This window comes from Acartia tonsa, chromosome 9 (genome assembly GCF_053477335.1).
Source record: "Acartia tonsa isolate MP-2025a chromosome 9, ASM5347733v1, whole genome shotgun sequence".
In the NCBI taxonomy this organism is placed as follows: domain Eukaryota; kingdom Metazoa; phylum Arthropoda; class Copepoda; order Calanoida; family Acartiidae; genus Acartia; species Acartia tonsa.
Genome location: NC_137268.1, coordinates 20,574,164 through 20,595,824, shown reverse-complemented (window position 1 = coordinate 20,595,824; position 21,661 = coordinate 20,574,164). Strand labels below are relative to the sequence as shown.

Below are 21,661 nucleotides of genomic sequence, written 5' to 3'. Positions count from 1 at the left end.
CCCTTTGCTTTTTATGATTTATGAAGAATTGTAGAAACGGTAATACAATGTGATGTATAGACTAAGCTTAAAAACAGCGTATAGTTTCCATTAAATAACGACGTCACACAATATAAATAACCAAAGATAGACCAGTATACATTGTAATTGGCCAATTATAAATTGTGAACTGGCCTATCATTGGTCATTTATATTGTATGACGTAATTTTTTATTGGATACTATACGCTATTTCTACTAATTACATTCAAAGATAAAGCATTTTTTAAGCAATTTAAATTAATTGTACTTAATTATAATATAACTATTGTATTGTTATGATTGTTTTTGTATATGTAAATATGTAAAAAAAAATATAAGGATTTATGAAAAAGTTATTATACTCAATATAAGAATTATAAAGAAAAGGAGAGAGGCAGAAAGCTTAGGGTGATACATTCAGAACACTACAGAAGTACATAAAGACATACTTATTCACTCATAAAGTACCTCAGCTAATAAGGAAGAAATAATAAATTTTTAAAACTACATTAAATAAGAAAAACTTATAAATTGAATAGTATTTATTTAGCAAAATTATCAAACATTTATTTAAGCATTAGAAATTAAATAACAAAACCCCTGTTTTCTATCCCTCCTCCGTGGATTGTCTGATGCAGGGAGGAGATACGGTCAGTTTCTACACTCACTAGTCTCTCTATAAAATTCTCAGGGACACTAGAAATATATAAATAAACAGAGAGGAGATATGGTCAGTTTCTACACTCACTAGTCTCTCTATATAATTCTCAGGGACACTAGAAATATATAAATAAACAGAGAGGAGATATGGTCAGTTTCTACACTCACTAGTCTCTCTATATAACTCTCAGGGACACTAGAAATATATAAATAAACAGAGAGGAGATATGGTCAGGAGATACACTCACTAGTCTCTCTATAAAATTCTCAGGGACACTAGAAATATATGAATAAACAGAGAGGAGATATGGTCAGTTTCTACACTCACTAGTCTCTCTATATAACTCTCAGGGACACTATGTAGAAATATATGAATAAACAGAGAGGAGATATGGTCAGGAGATACACTCACTAGTCTCTCTATATAACTCTCAGTGACACTAGAAATATATAAATAAACAGAGAGGAGATATGGTCATATATGAATAAACAGAGAGGAGATATGGTCAGTTTCTACACTCACTAGTCTCTCTATATAACTCTCAGGGACACTAGAAATATATGAATAAACAGAGAGGAGATATGGTCAGTTTCTACACTCACTAGTCTCACATAGGCTCTAGCTTCTTATAAAAGCGGGAAGTTTGTAAATATTTTACTCAACACACTAAATCCTTACAATTTTCATGAGAAATACGCATTTTATAAGGCATACAAAACGCTCTAATTTTCGTTCTATTTAACGTAATTTTGTAATTTTTTTTGCTGGTTATTTCATTTTACATATACTTTTATCATTTTATCAAAAAAAAATTTATCTTTTTTCATCATTTTTTGGAGAAATTAATGCTTAAACTAAGGGTATCTTTAAACGCAAAATTGACGCACTTAGAATAAAAAATGCGTATTGAGTACAAAGGGGGGATAATTTCAAGTCATGCATGTTCCAAAGATATCTTTTTTTCCATAAAATTTTAATGTTTAGTCCACCGGAGATTACCCTGAAAATCATATATCAATTTAGGAAGGTAATTTTTGTAGAATAGTTACTGAATTTACAACTTTATGTACACTAAAAGTATAGTTAAGATCAAAGGCGTGCAAAAGGTTGGTGTAGGGGTTGTTTACACCACCCTTGTAAAATTAAGGGGGATGGATACACCTCCCTAGGTGTCCACCCATGTCCACCCTCTTGACAAGAGCCTACACCCTCAGATACACCCCTCTATAAATTCCAAGGGGGTGTAAAGGAAATAAATTTACACCCCTTAAAATAAAAAGTGGGGGGGGGGGGAGGTGTTTAAGGCGGGTGTATAAAATTAAGCCACTGATTAAGATAATTCTATGCTATCTATTTTTAGATAAATTAATCATTAATTTCCAGACTTAACTAAAAAAAATCTTGCAATATTCTGTACAACTGTACTGTACAAATTTTAATCAGTAAATAAAAGTGATTGACACAAGAAGGAGCTCTCATACATATGAAATTAAACCACAGTTAATACCTCTAAAGATCTTGATTGATATATATTTATAACTTTTAATATTGTTTACAATAGTGATTAAAGTTAATGTTGGGGAGGGAGATATTTCCCAATCCTCTTTTTAAAGTTTGTAAAAATGTATTACTTATGTAATGAAGTTTTGGTGACATACTTAAATAAAATAAAATAAAATAAAATTTTGGTTAAAGGGAGCTGTTAAAAGTTGTAAGTGTCAAAAAATTTAGGTGGTTATAAATTAATGGAATATAACCTGATATTATTATCATTTATGTACAAAAAGATTATAGATACAGTATTACACTTTTTTTCATAAGTAAATTGGATAATTTTTTTTATTATTTATTGCAACACAAGGTTATTTGTTTATCTCCTGGTACAAGATTCAACATTATTATTAGTTAAATCTAATTTTCTATTGAAACAAGCATTCAACCATTTTTACAGTATTATCCATTTTAATATGAATTATTAAATATGTATTATTAACCCTTAACAGTCGGGCCCCTTGCCGCACCTTAATCGGTTGGTGATGGGGTACGGTGGGCGTTCAATGCTCCCCCCCTATTATCTCAGTTCCTATTAGACCTAGAGGGCTAAATCTTTTTTGTGCAAGTCCCCTGTTTGATAATAAATTTCCGACCTTTTATAAGTCAAAGTCAATTTTTGCTTAGTTCACCTTTTTATTTAACAACCTTTTTTACTTAAAAATTTTAAACGGCTGTAATTTTCTTATTTTTGAAGCTAGAAGAACAATTTTTTTACAGAAAATGTTTATCTTTAAGTAAATTTTATATTAGAAATATCAAATATAAATTTCAGCGGCCGCAGCAGGCGGTCAGCAGGGAAAACAGCTGCGGATTTCTATGAAATTTAGATATGTTATGTTGACATATAAGAAAAGCTTACGTTTAAAAGGGGGATGTAACTGAAGCTTTTTTGATGCTGGGGGGGGGGGGGGGGGTTCTCCGGAACCACTTGATGAACCACGCAAATTATTTGGACTTAAGCTTTTAGGGGTATGAACATCTTATGGTTTCAAAGTCAACCCCCTACCCCCATTACCTAGCCCCCTGGGGCTCATTGGTCAAATGGTGTCTGAGAAAAATAAGGTTAGGTTCATTTATAGGATTTTTTTAAGCCCCGGAGGGCAAGGGGTTGGTTGCAGGGGGGTGACCCCCCCCCCCCCCCCCCCGACTGATTAAGGTGCGGTAAGGGGCCCGACCGTAAGGGGTTAATTAAGTGAATCAGTCTGTTAGACCAATGGTAGAAACTCAGCAGATAGACGAGACAGACAGACAGGCAAGAAGAATGATCAAATTACAGTTTGACCATAATAGACAATTCATTAAATAAAATCCAATAGAGAACCTGTGAATGATCAGACAGATGGAGGGATAGACAGACAGACGGACAGACAGACAGTTATTGAGGCATTAACAAATTAGAATTAGGCTATGCTAGCTGATTCATTGAAATCCGAAAAAGAGGCAGTAAGACAGATAGACTGACAAGTGGAGTGACAGACAGACAAAAAAACAGACAGACAGAGGGACAGACAGACAAAGGGGTATTGCCTAAAAACAGTTTGGCTGCTATATGAATCATTAAAACCCACCATAAAAAGAAATTTACATTAGTTTCATTATTTCGATACTCAACGCCCCCCCCCCCTCCCCAACTCAAAGGGGTTTATTATTTCTTAAAACCAATAAGTGACTTCTCAGCATAATAAAATTGAAAATACTTTTTATTTCATCAATTTATCTTAAATAGAACAAAAGTTATAATCATTTTATTGTCTACAAGAAAAATGCTTTGAGTAAAAATCAACCTAATTGTCAGTAAAAACGTCATATTTATGCATATTTACACAGTAAATAAATTTTAAAATTGTATTCTATTGTAATGAATAACTTAAGGGGGTTGTATGAATTATAAAAAACCTAAAAAAAACCCTAATTTGGTTAAATTAGTCCACGTAAAGATTGATTTAGTACAGTACGTATGAATAAGTTGTCAATTTCCTGCCAGAGTCCTTGTGGTCTCTCTATAAAATTCTCAGGGACACTAGAAATATATAAATAAACAGAGAGGAGATATGGTCAGTTTCTACACTCACTAGTCTCTCTATATAACTCTCAGGGACACTAGAAATATATGAATAAACAGAGAGGAGATATGGTCAGGAGATACACTCACTAGTCTCTCTATAAAATTCTCAGGGACACTAGAAATATATAAATAAACAGAGAGGAGATATGGTCAGGAGATACACTCACTAGTCTCTCTATATAACTCTCAGGGACACTAGAAATATATAAATAAACAGAGAGGAGATATGGTCAGGAGATACACTCACTAGTCTCTCTATAAAATTCTCAGGGACACTAGAAATATATAGATAAACAGAGAGGAGATATGGTCAGTTTCTACACTCACTAGTCTCTCTATATAATTCTCAGGAACACTAGAAATATATAAATAAACAGAGAGGAGATATGGTCAGGAGATACACTCACCAGTCTCTCTATAAAATTCTCAGGGACACTAGAAATATATAAATAAGCAGAGAGGAGATATGGTCAGTTTCTACACTCACTAGTCTCTCTATATAACTCTCAGGGACACTAGAAATATATGAATAAACAGAGAGGAGATATGGTCATATATGAATAAACAGAGAGGAGATATGGTCAGTTTCTACACTCACTAGTCTCTCTATATAACTCTCAGGGACACTAGAAATATATAAATAAACAGAGAGGAGATATGGTCAATTTCTACACTCACTAGTCTCTCTATATAACTCTCAGGGACACTAGAAATATATAAATAAACAGAGAGGAGATATGGTCAGTTTCTACACTCACTAGTCTCTCTATAAAATTCTCAGGGACACTAGAAATATATAAATAAACAGAGAGGAGATATGGTCAGGAGATACACTCACTAGTCTCTCTATAAAATTCTCAGGGACACTAGAAATATATAAATAAACAGAGAGGAGATATGGTCAGGAGATACACTCACCAGTCTCTCTATAAAATTCTCAGGGACACTAGAAATATATAAATAAACAGAGAGGAGATATGGTCAGTTTCTACACTCACTAGTCTCTCTATATAACTCTCAGGGACACTAGAAATATATGAATAAACAGAGAGGAGATATGGTCATATATGAATAAACAGAGAGGAGATATGGTCAGGAGATACACTCACTAGTCTCTCTATAAAATTCTCAGGGACACTAGAAATATATAAATAAACAGAGAGGAGATATGGTCAGTTTCTACACTCACTAGTCTCTCTATATAACTCTCAGGGACACTAGAAATATATGCATATGGTCAGTTTCTACACTCACTAGTCTCTCTATATAACTCTCAGTGACACTAGAAATATATAAATAAACAGAGAGGAGATATGGTCAGTTTCTACACTCACTAGTCTCTCTATATAACTCTCAGGGACACTAGAAATATATTAATAAACAGAGAGGAGATATGGTCAGTTTCTACACTCACTAGTCTCTCTATATAACTCTCAGGGACACTAGAAATATATGAATAAACAGAGAGGAGATATGGTCAGGAGATACACTCACTAGTCTCTCTATAAAATTCTCAGGGACACTAGAAATATATAAATAAACAGAGAGGAGATATGGTCAGGAGTTACACTCACTAGTCTCTCTATATAACTCTCAGGGACACTAGAAATATATAAATAAACAGAGAGGAGATATGGTCAGTTTCTACACTCACTAGTCTCTCTATATAACTCTCAGGGACACTAGAAATATATGAATAAACAGAGAGGAGATATGGTCAGGAGATACACTCACTAGTCTCTCTATAAAATTCTCAGGGACACTAGAAATATATAAATAAACAGAGAGGAGATATGGTCAGGAGATACACTCACTAGTCTCTCTATATAACTCTCAGGGACACTAGAAATATATAAATAAACAGAGAGGAGATATGGTCAGTTTCTACACTCACTAGTCTCTCTATATAACTCTCAGGGACACTAGAAATATATAAATAAACAGAGAGGAGATACGGTCAGTTTCTACACTCACTAGTCTCTCTATAAAATTCTCAGGGACACTAGAAATATATAAATAAACAGAGAGGAGATATGGTCAGTTTCTACACTCACTAGTCTCTCTATATAACTCTCAGGGACACTAGAAATATATGAATAAACAGGGAGGAGATATGGTCAGTTTCTACACTCACTAGTCTCTCTATATAACTCTCAGGGACACTAGAAATATATAAATAAACAGAGAGGAGATATGGTAAGTTTCTACACTCACTAGTCTCTCTATAAAATTCTCAGGGACACTAGAAATATATAAATAAACAGAGAGGAGATATGGTCAGTTTCTACACTCACTAGTCTCTCTATAAAATTCTCAGGGACACTAGAAATATATAAATAAACAGAGAGGAGATATGGTCAGTTTCTACACTTACTAGTCTCTCTATATAACTCTCAGGGACACTAGAAATATATGAATAAACAGAGAGGAGATATGGTCAGTTTCTACACTCACTAGTCTCTCTATATAACTCTCAGGGACACTAGAAATATATAAATAAACAGAGAGGAGATATGGTCAGGAGATACACTCACTAGTCTCTCTATAAAATTCTCAGGGACACTAGAAATATATAGATAAACAGAGAGGAGATATGGTCAGTTTCTACACTCACTAGTCTCTCTATAAAACTCTCAGGGACACTAGAAATATATAAATAAACAGAGAGGAGATATGGTCAGTTTCTACACTCACTAGTCTCTCTATATAACTCTCAGGGACACTAGAAATATATAAATAAACAGAGAGGAGATATGGTCAATTTCTACACTCACTAGTCTCTCTATATAACTCTCAGGGACACTAGAAATATATAAATAAACAGAGAGGAGATATGGTCAGTTTCTACACTCACTAGTCTCTCTATAAAATTCTCAGTGACACTAGAAATATATAAATAAACAGAGAGGAGATATGGTCAGGAGATACACTCACTAGTCTCTCTATATAACTCTCAGGGACACTAGAAATATATGAATAAACAGAGAGGAGATATGGTCAGTTTCTACACTCACTAGTCTCTTTATATAACTCTCAGGGACACTAGAAATATATAAATAAACAGTAGGAGCTTTAAGTCAAAAAAGTATTCAGAAGGTCAAATAAAAAATACCTTTTATTTCCATTGACAAGTCCACCAATAGCACGCTTCCTTGCACCTATGCAAAATTAAATAAATGATTACTTTCTGATAACAAAATTACGGAATCTTCACAAAAAAAATCAGACGTCTATTTTGAATAGCAGCTGAGAATATCTCCCCCATAGTGTCACAGAATGACTGAATGATGAGCTTATACCAACAACGAAATTAATTCGGAAAAAATCACCAAACCTTAACGAGATTTTCAGCTTTAGTTTGAGGGGCAACATTTAGTAAAATTGACTACTTTTTATCTGCTCCCAAATATTATTTCAGATTTATTTTGCTTGCTGGCTTTACCGTATTCCTACTGACGGACAAAGTGAATTATAGAGTAGCTTCGCTGCTTAAAGCCAATTAAATCAAACTTACTTGAAACTGAATTTACCGAAGAGCGGGCATAACTTTCTCGTTCAAAATTATTCCCGGCCTAAAAATTTGAATTTAGTATTGTTAATAGAATCGTCCTATTGAGATGTGTCATTTCTTTATACCCATAATTTTTTAATGGGTTTAAAACTTAACTTAAGTGTACTTTAATATTGTGCTTATCAGATAAATATAGACGGGCAATCATGAACTGTAGGAATTCTAAAAAAAGGTCGTGCAACACAAAAAATAATTGTTGGACGGGTGTTCCTTCAAATAACACACTAATTTCAAGGGATGGGATAATGGACGATAATTTATTGTACCCCTTAAAAAATGATAAAAAAAACCTGCTTAAGATTTTTTTTATGTCTTAACTTTGATCATTTTTGTAAGACCAAAGAATCAACTACGAAAGACCCAATATTAAGCCAACGAATGACTCATTTAGAATTTGGGGCCAATCCAATTTCCCCTCATTTGTCGTCCAAAAATTCCAGGTTTCTGTCTAATCAGGTTATTTAAAGAAAAATAGGCAGTAAAAAAACTAAAGCCTAAAGAAAGGGTTTAAAACAGTCATTTATAGCTTGTATTACCTCTTTTAAATCCTCGGAAAGAACAGTAATCTTCGCTCCTTCCTCAGCATTTGCCTTGTCTGTACGTCATTATTCTATTAGCTTATTTACCTGATTAGGTCAAGAGAAGCGAAGCTTTTCTCGTCCAATTAAAGAAATGTATGATAGATGAATTGATACTAAACATTGTATCAAAATTATTAGTGTAAAAGTTTAGCTTCTACTAGTTTGTATTGTACAACCCAATTAAGACCAAACAAATTCCCAAGGATTAAACTAAAGAATGACAGAACGTGGACGAAGACCAAACTGCATTACTTTTGCACCACTTTTGACGTCATATTCTCCATCTCTTTTTTGTGGGTTTTCTCTCCCACTTCTCATCTTATCTTCCTCATTTTATGGCGTCAAAAGTCAAACAAAAGTAATGCAGTTTGGCCTTCGTCCAGAACGTGTTTATCAAAGTAAATTCACGGTCTAATGCCCCATCCCGCCTAGGAAATAAAGGACTATGGAAGATAAACTAATCTTCTCTTGATACTTTTATACTACAAAACTAGCTGATACGCCCCTAAAGGCCTCTAGGCTTACTTTATTATGGGGCTTGAATTTTATTTCTTCCATTTTTTTTTATTTTATTTTTAAAAAAATGAAAGAAAAAATCCTCTTTCCAATTTAAAAATAAATATAAAACTATGACGACATTTAAGATAATAAAAATTTCCTTTTTTGGCATTTACTCGATTGTCAAGCAGTTGTAAAATTCCTAAAAATATAATTTAAATTAACAAGGACAATTATAATAGCCTAGCAACAATTAAAATTAAAAACTGTTTTAAAAAATAGAAAAAAAGAACTAGAAACTGTAATACATTTTGTAAAGAAAACAGTAAATAGAACAGTATTTTAAAAAATCTTATGATGTTTTTGTTTGTCTGGTTTGCGAGAGCGTATGAGCTATTACTCGGCTTTTTTTCGGACTGTCGCAAGGACTCGAAAGTTGCTCCTAAAGCTGCACGGCTGCTGCATCCTCAAAGCTGCAATTACTTAATGGCTAGAGCTGTTGGTGTCTTTTTCTAAGCTGCATATTTATATTTGGCTGCTACAGTTCTTTAAATCCGCGCAGCTGTTACAGATTACGGCTGCTGAGCCCTGAGTAAAAAGAACATCTTTTACCTGACACAATAAGACCCGACACTATACAGACCAGTCCAAACACAATGGTCCACACAGTATCTGAGGGGATGCACCTCTCATTCTCTGTTCCTTCATCTAACAAAAACGAATATTTAAAAGATGGTCAAGATGTGGTGGTTGGGGGTTCAAGGGGTAACCTCCCCCATCCCCTTTTTATATAATAATGGAAACACAATTTAATTTTTTATTTAACATCGTGCAGAAAAACCAATCCTTTCATTGAAATGCTCTTGTTTAAGGTCCCATTTTTAAAATGTTTTAGGCCAAGACTCGAATTAACACCCCTCCCCCTGTTTTTTAGGGAGGAGGGTCATATTTTGGGAAGAAATTTTTTTTCTAGGAGCTATTTCTCTTGTCAGTGTGTCGGTATCCTCCCCCAAAATGGCTATAAACCTCTCAAGGACCTATGATAAGCTACATTATAATGGAGAACCATATTGTTTGAGCGATTAGTGAGATCCTTTTACTTTTATATAACTACTGCACAAAATATGAACCCACCCTAATTAACACCCCTCCTCCCAATTTTTAGGGAGGAGGGTCATATTTTGGGAAGAATTTTTTTTCTATGAGCTATTTCTCTTGGCAGTGTGTCGGTATCCTCTCCAGGACCTATGATAAGCTACATTATAATGGAGAACCATATTGTTTGAGCGATTAGTGAGATCCTTTGGTACAGACAGAAAGACAGAGACAGATCCTGTAAAGGATAGGATAAGAACTACACAAAATTTGACATTTTACCTAAACATAGACTAAAGCTTGGTTTATGAGTGACAAAAACTCTGGCAAAGTGCTCCTCCTCTCCATGGCCCATTTTATCTATGCAAATCTGGTATATCAAGGGATAGGACAAAGGACGATAAGTCATTCTTCATCCATAGGTATGATAAACAAAATTAATAATCTTGATAAAACCTTTTACCCCAAAATAATTTATTGCTAGAAGCATTATTTACGTCCTACCAATCAGGGAATAAGACAGGGGCCCATAAAATGATGTGCATAACCAATGATGACACACAGAATAACCCCTTATGTAGATTAAAATTAGTGGTTGGAACGTTTAAACAATCAACTTAATAAACCAACCAATCAACATTTACTTAAAGTGTGGCTTCGTAACTATTTAATATCCACTGGATTAGAACAGGTTCCTTGGTATACTGAAAAAAAAAAACAATGTATATCATTGTATTACAGAATATTCTACGAATATTAAAATAAAAATTATAATCAATAGTAATTAATACCTTAAATCTTTAATTTCTTAATTTCTCTAACCATGGAAAACTGTCTGTGATATGAGGCGATAAATATCTGTTTTACAGATGTTATAAATAATACACTTGATAACTAGCTCGTTTCGTTGCTTAAGAACATGATCATCCTTGTTTTCACATAAACTTTTTCAATGTTTGATCAATGCTATCCTTAAAAGAAATATTAGATAAAACTATGAATTTGAAAAAAGTACTTAAGGTTAAATGACAAGATAAAGATTATTTGGCAAAATCCTTCATTCGCGAGTAGAGCATTGATTAACCCATTGTAAATCTAATGTGTTGCTATTGTATTATTGACCCGCGATCGTGGCTCGTCTTTGGGGAGGTGATAGGTACGAATCTCAGCTTAACAAAGATGTTAAAAATGGTTATACTGCTACAATTTCAAGGGCGCGACATTAATAGTTAGAGTAGGAAGAATGTCTAGGCCTTTTTTTCGAAGATTTATGGATTTAAGGGGTGTTAAAAAAATACACACATTTTTAAAATTCAAATTTCGTGGCTTGTGTTAATAGTAGAAAAATGTTATGCATATCGTTAGAATCGTCATAAGCTCGTTTTTTGAAAATATAAGACCCGTTTTTGTGCTATTTGTAGTTTAGGAGCTACGTTGAAAAATGTGAGAAAAAGGATGAAAAGTTTTAAGTAATTGGAACATTTTACCACGTAGCTCCTATACTATACGTAGCACAGGAATGGTTCTTACATATTAAAAAACTAGAGCCTATGACGATTCTAACGATATGTATAACATTTTTCTACTATTAACACAAGCTGCGCAATTTGAATTTCAAAAAGGTGCGCATTTTTTTACAACCTTTAAATCAATAAATCTTCGAAAAAAAGGCCTTTAGAAAAACCGGTTTTTAGGGCATAATTTGTTGAAATAATCATTTTTAAATATTTGAAACATAAATGTCCTATAATATGTTTTCCAAATATATAAAGGATTTTACATAATTGTTTTATTTTCTATGCATAATAAAGTTTAAAAAAAATTCATTTCTCTTGAATGACCCTGTATAAAGGGGGGGGGGGAGGAAAGCATAATCCATCCAGTAGTTGAAAAAAGTATTTTACAGATTAAATTATTTAAACAAAACAAATCTCTCAATTGAAATATCTTTAATAGTTTGTTTGGACCCCGTAGATAGAGAAATAACTAAAGGTTGTAGGAAAATCCACTTTTCATTAAACTAACTCCCCTCCTCTCAACTTATTATAAACAAAATTATCCCGTTTGAAGATTTAGAAAAACCCTAATCTTTTAAGTTTTTATGCCAACCAATTGCTAACGAGTTTATTAGCAAATAAATCATTTACTACAAAAAGCTCTTCGTTTTGATAATTTTATAAGAGAGGTCGCAAGTGTAAAACTAGGATAATGTCGAATCATCTTTATCTCTTATTTAAGCATGTAATGATGACAAACATCCTCAAAGTCAAAGCTGGAGTAACAAACGAACATTTACAATTATTTCTAGCAAAAGTATATTCAACGTAGTTTTTGACAGGTGTATTTTTGTCAATTTCATTGTTAGGTGAATCTAGGGGATCAAAAGGGATAAGACAATGGCCGATAAATTGATGTACATTGTACATCCTCAATAACGATGTACAAAATTGTCCCTTCTGTATATTACAATCAGTGGTTTAAACGTTTAGACACTCAATGTAATGAACCAACTAATCAAAATTCAATAAAAGTCCCCACAGTAGTTAATCTAACGAATAAGAAAACATCATTATAAAACTTTGGGAACTAGTGCAATAAACAGTCCAATGCATCCCCCACCCGTGATAATTGAGAGTATTTTAAATATCAAAATTATACCTATTCGACTGTCATAATAAAGTTTAAAGAGTAACAAACAATTGTCACGGGAATCGCCCTTTCAAATATAATTGTAAAATTAAGTGTGAAAAATGGCATATTAACTTACCATCTTCTAATGAGTATAGAGTTGCTATACTCTCTGGATAATAATACTTTATCAATACACTAGCGGCTACCCCCTATATAGAGGCCTCTAGTGGCATTTGAATTTTTTAAAATTCTAAATATCTAATTTAAGAAATAATTTGTCTATGGTCAATCAGCTGTTATATTCATGTCTCTACGCAGCGCCACTACGCTAGCGACACTATGCGGCGGGAATATTTAAATTTTTTTTCAATTTTATTGTGATTTCTCTTGGGAGGGTGGTGGTACCCTCCCCCTAAATAGTTATAAACCTTCCCAGGACCTATGAGAATCTAACCTGTTAAGGAGAACCCGATCAGTTCAGCGGTTAGCGAGATCCTTAGGTACAGACACACAGACAAACATCCTGTTACTTTAGTATAAGGATACAGGAATCTTTATTCAAAGTTTTTATGAAAACTATAAATTATAAACGGATCTGAAAGTATATTTTTTTTAAAACCATTCATTAAAAATAATGAAAAAGTTTTTAGAAATAGAATTAATATTATTTCGTGGAAAAACAAAGCGGATATAGATTTATAAATGCTCTCTTTCAATTTATTTTGTTAGTCCGTATGTTTGTAGGCCTATTAAAATTATAGGCTTGGTAAAAGAACTTTGTTTTCTCAGCTGCTTTTTAAACTCAGAGAGGTCCTATTCTCTAAAATATTCTTGGTCGTGGCTGACGCATGGTTGCCGAGCCCTGATGTTTACATCCTTGATGTTTGGATTTTCTGAACTTTGTTTAAATTAAAACTATTCATGAATTAATTATAGTTCCTTGGTATATTCTGTACTAGAGTTTGGCTCGATATAATTATCTCGCTATTGGCTTGGTTTATTCAATGTTTTATTTACTTTCTTTTGGTTATCTGAATTCTGACTATTAACCCTATTCTTCCATTATCTTCTCCCTGACGATTTATTTCTTTAAACTATTTTAGGATCTTAATATTCTTTATTTCAAATTATCGTCCTGAAAGGGTTAAAATGTTTAGTAAAGATAGCCTGATATCTAGTTGCCGAATGTGTACGCAGTTTCCTGAGTGTTTCCCCATCCTAGCTCAATATTTACTACTAGCTAAAAAAGCTTCAAACTTTAAAAAAAATATCAAAATTTGAAAAATTCAAATTTATAATGTATAAATCGTTTATACATTCAAATTTAGATTTTTTGAGGGAAGTTTGAAGATTTTTAGCTAGTAGTAAATATTGAGCTAGGATGAGGAAACACTCAGGAAACTGCGTACACATTCGGCAACTAGATATCAGGCTATCTTAGTAAACTGTTAAATTTTAGTTCAATATCTGACCACATTACGCACGTATCGCTAGTATCAAATTATTTTAAAACTAAGTTTTCTTTTATTTACTATATTATTAATTTAAATTTTCTGTTTTGTAGATAGAAATTTAATACTTCAATATAATTCAAATAGCAACATGAAATAAAAAAATAAATTTATTCTTCATACAGTAAAATAATGGGTCTTATTGTTCTGGTCAATGAGAGTTTATTACGGATTATTGGAGCACTATGAGTTTTAAACATTTATTGCTTGGAAAATTTGAGCTCATATATAGACATTTATTTCCTATATAGGTCTGTCATGGATCTTGATGCAATAAAGCAGGCTGTTTTGTAAATGTTAAAAATTGGAAGATTTCATTAAACAAAAGTTCCCGCAAATATAAGTATTAAATAATTTTTTTGAAGATTTTATTCTGTGTTAATTAGACAGTGATGATACTATTGAAATCCAAATGCTCCACACAATGGCATAGACTCGAAATAAAGTATTACCAAACTTTACCAATAAACTGTAAAGAGATATGATAAATATACAACTAAAATAACAAGTTAATGTTGAAATTCAAATCCTTCTCGTTCCTTCTTGAATATAAAATGAATTTGAAAATTTTGAAGATATATTTTAATTTCCTTATCAGGATGATGTTTTTATATGTCGTCTTTATGACAGGTTATTATATTATGAATATATTTCTTAAATTATGTACATAAAAAAATATTGTATGATAATATCAAATTAAATTAAAAATAATTTATTTTTTATGTTTTTTTTGTTCCAAAATCATCCCTGCATTAAAGGGAGTGTGAACGTAAAAATTTCTCATCTGATTATCAAATCTTAACATTTACTAAGCACATTTCACTACACTGATCAACCAAAAATGTCCTATTCACAAAAATATCCAGAAATAATGCCTTGATTTTATGGTATTTTGAGAGGGAAAAAGGAAAAAACAGGGAAAATCTGAACGTTTTTGTTTCTTATAATGTTTGTAGGGATATTTAACTTGTCATATATAGTTGAAACAATTTACTTACTGTTAAGGATTTATTTTATGCTATAAAATTGCCAATTCGTTTTTTTATAACGTAGTAATTAGGTAATAAAGACATATTTTAAATTCGTATTATTGCCAAAAAAATACCTCACTGTCTACAAAGGGTTGAATCTCATAGGTTATATAAAATAATAATATCCTTTTTTATTGTGTTGAACAATAAATAGCCCACTTTGGAGAATTAGTTTACACTTTTATCAGACTGTTTATAAAGAAATATTGCGTCTTTATTATTTACAAATTTGTAATTAAAGGTGGGCGAGAGATGGTCCATTTAAAGTTAATTGGATACTAATAAAAAACCTGTTTCTGGCTTTGTTATTGTATTTGGTTTTCAATAAAAAAATATTGCTTATTTTATCAATTTCTAAGTAACTATACATTGGATTAAAGCAAGGATTATGTTCAAAGTCAGCTTAACTGTTAGGAAAAATCTAGAACTACGTGAAAAAGTTTAATTTTAGCTATAATGGGAGAAAAAAGCAATTTAATGCACATTTTATATAATACGGAAAATTTCTTCCTTTCCCCGTACCTTATAAAAATCGTCGGAAAAAGCCGTTTTTTAAGCAAACAAAAGCGCGTTTTGCTCTATCTGTGAGATATTATGAATGAGGTAATGTTAAGATTTGATATTAAGATGAGAAAAATTTACGTTCACAGTCCCTTTAAAGAAAGAAAAATGTGTGTTTTGTTTTACAAAGCAGACTAAATATATTATGATAATATACAACGTCTCTTTGTGAGTTCATATTTATAATATTGATTTTTATAAATGAATTAATGAAAAAATATTTGTTTGAAATTTGACTAAATATCATCCTTATAATAAAGTAACAGGATGTTTGTGTGTCTGTGTGTTTGTGTGTTTGTGTGTTTGTATGTTTGTACCGAAGGATCTCGCTAACCGCAGAACCGATCGGGTTCTCCTTAACAGTGTAGCTTCTCATAGGTCCCGGGAAGGTTTATAACTATTTTCTTGGGGGGTGGGACACCCCCAACCCCCCCAAAAATGAAAAATCCCCCCCCCCCCAATTTTTTTTTTTTTTAAATTTTTTTAAACTAAAATGAAAAATGAGGGGGGGGGGCACCCCCTCCCCAAAATAATATTTTTTGCCCCCCCCAAAAAAATTTATTTTTACTTTTTCTTTTAAAATCTAAAATAAGAAATTGAATTATTAAATTCAACTCTCTCGTCAAGTGCCCCTAGAGGCCTCTAGGGGCGTAGCCGCTAGTATCGTATAATTTACTTAACCCTTTTATTTAACAACCTTTGTTTTTAGGTCCTTTTTATTTAAATATTTCAAACAGCTGCCTTTTTTTATCTTTAAAGTTAGAAAAACAATTTTTTCAGAAGATGTTTATCTTTATTATTATTTTATATTAGAAATCTCAAAATTTATTAGCGGAACCATAAAGTATTTTGAATTTATGCTGTGGTAAAAAATCTTGTTAGTGGACATATAAATGCACATGAAGCTTAAGGCGGGTTGATTTCCCCCTTTTTTTTGATTTTCACATTTTTTCAAGTTGGCCAAGCTGTAAATATGTATTTCAAAGGCCCTGAAACTTAAAAAATCATTTAAACTCAAATAACAATTTTCGCAGCTACTCCAAAATTCGCTGTTTTGGTGTAGAAGCTCAAAATCCTAACTTTCTTATTTTTTAAGCCACAATAATGGTAAACCTATCAAAATGCACGTAAATTTAACCACTAAAACGATAACCTGAAAATAAACTAGCCGGAAAGCATATCTAAAAAGATACAACACATTTTTTTTTTATCAAATATCATAATATTTTCATTTTTTTAAAGATGGCTGTATTTTATTTAATTATAATAATAAAGTCATGTTTTTTCCTTTTATTTTTGTCTTGCATCAAGTTTTAACACCCCTCCATTCCCCCTTACTATGATTTTTAGGGAGGTGGGAACTGCTAAATATTCTATTCCACTTATTTTCATGGATGCAATTGTGTATCATGATAGATTCAGCTTAAGAATTATTTTAAGTATTTTTAGTACATTTTGATTCATTGTTTCCAGAATACATTGTTTCCAGAATAGTAGTGTTCAAACTTTTTAGCCAATAATTTCATTTATCATCATTGGGAATGTATAATGTAATCAGTTTATCATCCATAGTCTTAATCCCCTTTTATCCCTGAGAGACATAGGTTATTAAAATAATTAGTTTACCAAAAGTTTAACATAAGGGATAAGACAATGGATGATTAATTAATTTAAATCGCCCAATGTAAGTTCAAATCATTATTGGAAAAGTTAAACATTGTAGATTGATTAAAAAGCCAACAAATGATATTATTTTATGAAATATTGGGGACCAGCATAAATTATATTCCAATGTCCCCTCCATCCCTGTAAATACCTGTCATAATTATTAAAGAGAAAAAATATTTAAAGCTACAATAAAAAGGGATCTTAAGGGAAATGACAATGGACAATAAAATGTTATACATTCCAATGATTATAAACAAAATTACCCCTAATGTATATATAAATTATTTGTTAACTAGTTTGTAAACTTTAAAAAAAACTAATAAAAATTTCAGAGCCAACGTGGTTATAAAACTTTAGGTACCTGTAATGAACCAAAAATAATAAAAACCATTAAAAGCTGTAACAAAAGGAACAAGCTCTCATGTATGAGAGATAAGACAATGTACGATACAATTACATATATCCCATAATTTTAAATAAAATAAAATGATTATATAACTTTGGATGCATAAAGAACCAAAAATCATGAAACCATCAACATAAGGAACAAGTTTCAACAAACCAGCTCTCTTAAGAGATAAGACAATGAATGATAATTTGAAAAACAAATATTATTTGTTAACTAAATACAATAAAAGCACTTGAAGTCTGACTGACTGACGCCGACGGACATACAAAGTGAATTATAGAGTAGCTTCGCTGAAAACAATTAAAGGAAGCCTGCAAGAAATACCACGCTTTAACTGCTGAAAGACTGCCACAAGTAGACCAAATACCCCAAATTTGAAGCCTTCAGCTTCTATAACAAAAAAGTTCTAGGCATTTTAAAATGATATTTTATGTACAATGGAAATTTTGAAAGAATTGCAATGCTCATGTTGAAAACTTTAAAATTAAACTACGTGGCCTAGAAACAAAATTATAAGCTTATTTTTGTCATAAATTTAGGTTTCCAGTAACTAATTATATTTTCACAATAAAAATACCCATTTTTATAGTCAAAATCATTAAAAAAAATTAAGTTTTACTTGCATTGTACCGAATGTACTGTAGCCAATCAGAAGGCTGAATCAGCTTAACAACCAATCACAGCTAAGCTTGTATTAGTTTACCCCTTTGTTTCCGCTATGATTTTCGTTCAAAAATGCAATTTAAATCGAATTTTTTTCATAGATTTTGACTATGAAATGTGGTGTTTTTTATTGTAAAAATGTAATCAGTTACAGGCAATCTAAGTTTCTGACAAAGATAAGGTTATAATTTTATGTCTAGGCAACGTAATTTAATATTGTTTTTTCTTTTATGAGCATTGGAAATCTTTCAAAAATTCCATTGTACATAAAATGCTATTTTGAAATGCCTAGAACTTTTTTGTTATTGAAGCTGAAGGCTTATAATTTGGGGTATTGGGTCTTCTTGTGGCAGTCTTTCAGCAGTTAAAGCGTGTTATTTCTTGCAGGCGTCCTTTAATAGATATAGAATAGATAGATAGAATATATTTTATCAGAGTGGAAAGTTGTTCGTCAATTTAGGTTGCTAGTATCAATATAATTTATTGGCCAGGTTGTCCCTACAGTAGGAGGGGAGGGAATGGGGTAAAGTTGGTGTATGGGGGAATTATAGAGTAGCTTCGCTGAAAACAATTAATAGATATAGAATAGATAGATAGATAGAAAAGATTTTATCACAGTGGAAAGATGTTCGTCAATTTAGGTTGCTAATATCAATATAATTTATTGGTCATGTTGTTCCTACAGTAGGAGAGGAGGGAATGGGGTAAAGGGGATGGATGGGGGTTTATTGTTATATTAACCAGCTTGAAGACACATTTTATTAGTGCATGCTCGAATCCATCATGTATTATATATAAATTGCCCTTTCTTAACTTAATATCTTAATAGTCCCTGTATGGGTAAATTTCTAATATTTCCGTTAATTTTTGTGTTAAATGAATGTATTATATACGTGATTGGGGGTTTTTAGGGTCGACTAATTCAAAAATGGGTTCATTTTTTATGTAGATTCAACCATTTGGTATCTAAGAAGAAAAAAAATCACGAAACCTTACAAACAAAATGGCGTCAGTTTTATCAAAAATTAAATTTATATTTTTTTATCTGCGATTCTTATAAAGGCATATTTTCAATTAAAAATGCAATTTTCTAGGTTATTTTGGGCCATATTATTCTCGCCATATTTATAAAATCACCAATTCCAATATCAACCCACCTTATATAATGAAGCTCTCTAAATTTTTTTTAGGATTATTTTTTGGGGGGGGGGATATTCACCCCCCCAATTAAAAAAACTGTTTGGGGGGGTAAATTTAATATGAAGGGGGGGGGGAATAATCACCCCTTTACCCCCTCCCCTTGGACGTCCTTGTAGTTGTTACAAAATGGGTGAAATTGCACCACAGTTCTGATCCCACAATGTAAAAATTTCAAGTTAGTTTGAAACAGCATTTTGACACTCCGAGTATCATTTTACCCAAAAACCTGTTGCATAACTCTTTTTTTTTAATTTGAATCCCTAAATAAAGCTTGAACGTCTTTGATTTTTTTATCCTTATATAAAAGTATCATGATAACTATTTATCTATTTGTCTCAAAGAATCTCGCTAACTGCTAGACAGATATGGTTTTTCTTTACATTAAAGCTTTTTATATGTCCTGGCAATGTTTTTAACTATTTTGGGAAGAGTGCCTCCACCATATAAAAATTGCTCCTGAACAAAAAATAACCCTCTAAAAATTTTGAAAAACAATCATCTTAAGTATAGTTAGGACTCTCCACCCCCCCCCCCTCCCCTCCCTATCCCCAAGTGCCCCTAGAGACTTTAAGGGTACGTAGCCGATAGTCCTTATATGGAAATAATGAGATGTATGTACACGGTGTTTCAGAAAAAACTGCGTTTTCCGTTTTTCTGACACAACCAGAAGGAATACAGAAAAAACGATTATATGTCCTTATTCTCTGTAAAAAAGTACATCAAATTTATAACAGGTGTTTTTCATTATCTCTAAAAATACGGCCTCTATGATAGGTATATAGTTTCCAAAAATGCTTTATGTGAAAAATGTTGTGCAAGAAAAATTAAAATAACTCTTCTATTATGTATAAAAAATCGTAGAATTTCAATATTAATTTAGAAAAAGGTATAAGAAAAGTACCTTAATGAGTTTTAAAGGTAAAATGCTTTTTAGCTCCTCACAAAAGCATTTTTAAGAAACTGCAATTTGTCATTTTTTCACATTTCTTGATTGTGATGCATTTGCAGTAAAAGAATCTTCTTTAATAACGTAGGTTATATTAAAAAGAAAAAAAACTCCTTTTTATTTGACAAAAAATCTCTAAAGACAAAAAAGTTATTGAAGTTTGAATTTTTTTTATTAAAGCATTTTATTACAAATTATGGATAAATTATGAGTTTATATCTTAACCTGTCAATCAAATTAAAGGATTATAGGAATAAATGAGGGGCGGGGATTTACGAACATGAGCAATTTTTAAGGTCATGTTTCTTAAGTATACAAAAAGAAAAACTGAAAATTTGTTTTCAGTGAGGGAATTCTAAATGCAATTTTTAGTGTAATTGGTAGAAAATTGTATTGGCCGTATTAAGATGTTGTTTTCAAGTGAATAAATTTTTGAAAACCAACCTTAAGGCACAAAATTCTACCAGAAAAAAGCATCATACGCATCTTTTGAAATATTTATGCTTTAAAATGCGCCGTTATTTTCAGAGATATTAAAAAACACCTGTAACAATTTTGATGCATATTTTTATAGTGAATATTGACATATAATTATTTTTTTTGTACTCTTAATGGTTGTTTCCCAAATTTGGAAAACGCAGTTTTTTTTTAAACGCCCTGTATATCTGTCTGTAACAAAGTAACTCGCTATCCACAGAACAGATATAGTCCTTGGTTTTTTTTTGTAAAACTTAAATTTAAAAATGGAGGGGATCAAATTCTAGTGCCCCCAATGAGCGCTGGGGGCGTAGCCGCTTGTTTTTAGTATGTCAAGCATCATTTTAAAATTAAAAAGAAAATAAATGTTTCAGATAATAACAACCCAACAAATTATGTCTATAGCAATTTGATCAGCTGATTGGTTTGAATACTAGATGTTTTTTTAAGTAGCGCAGCTACTCTAAATCTAGGGGATAAATCTAATTTTGCTTAGAATTTACTTTCAGGTGTTTTAAA

The 21,661-nt window shown here is 31.8% G+C and overlaps 1 protein-coding gene across 1 annotated transcript; it reads right to left on the bottom strand.

Moving 5' to 3' along the window:
- Positions 1–547: 547 nt before the first annotated feature.
- LOC145327754 (uncharacterized) lies at positions 548–10,995 on the bottom strand. The gene is made up of 8 exons (XM_080171310.1): positions 10,933–10,995; positions 10,328–10,405; positions 9,563–9,658; positions 9,113–9,152; positions 8,408–8,468; positions 7,815–7,872; positions 7,413–7,458; positions 548–716 (listed from the first exon to the last, which is right to left on the bottom strand). Exons 2-8 carry the CDS (start codon positions 10,398–10,400, stop codon positions 605–607), a joined length of 486 nt encoding a protein of 161 aa, XP_080027436.1. The 5' UTR covers positions 10,401–10,405; positions 10,933–10,995; the 3' UTR covers positions 548–604.
- Positions 10,996–21,661: the final 10,666 nt, after the last annotated feature.

Excerpts from the sequence above, each read along its gene's own strand:
- LOC145327754 (XM_080171310.1), bottom strand. The coding sequence starts at position 10,400 with ATGGGCCATGGAGAGGAGGAGCACTTTGCCAGAGTTTTTGTCACTCAT. Across the intron at positions 9,659-10,327 it reads AAGCTTTAGTCTATGTTTAG|ATGAAGGAACAGAGAATGAG; the intron begins GTAAAATGTCAA and ends CGTTTTTGTTAG. Across the intron at positions 717-7,412 it reads CTTGTCAATGGAAATAAAAG|TGTCCCTGAGAATTTTATAG; the intron begins GTATTTTTTATT and ends ATATATTTCTAG.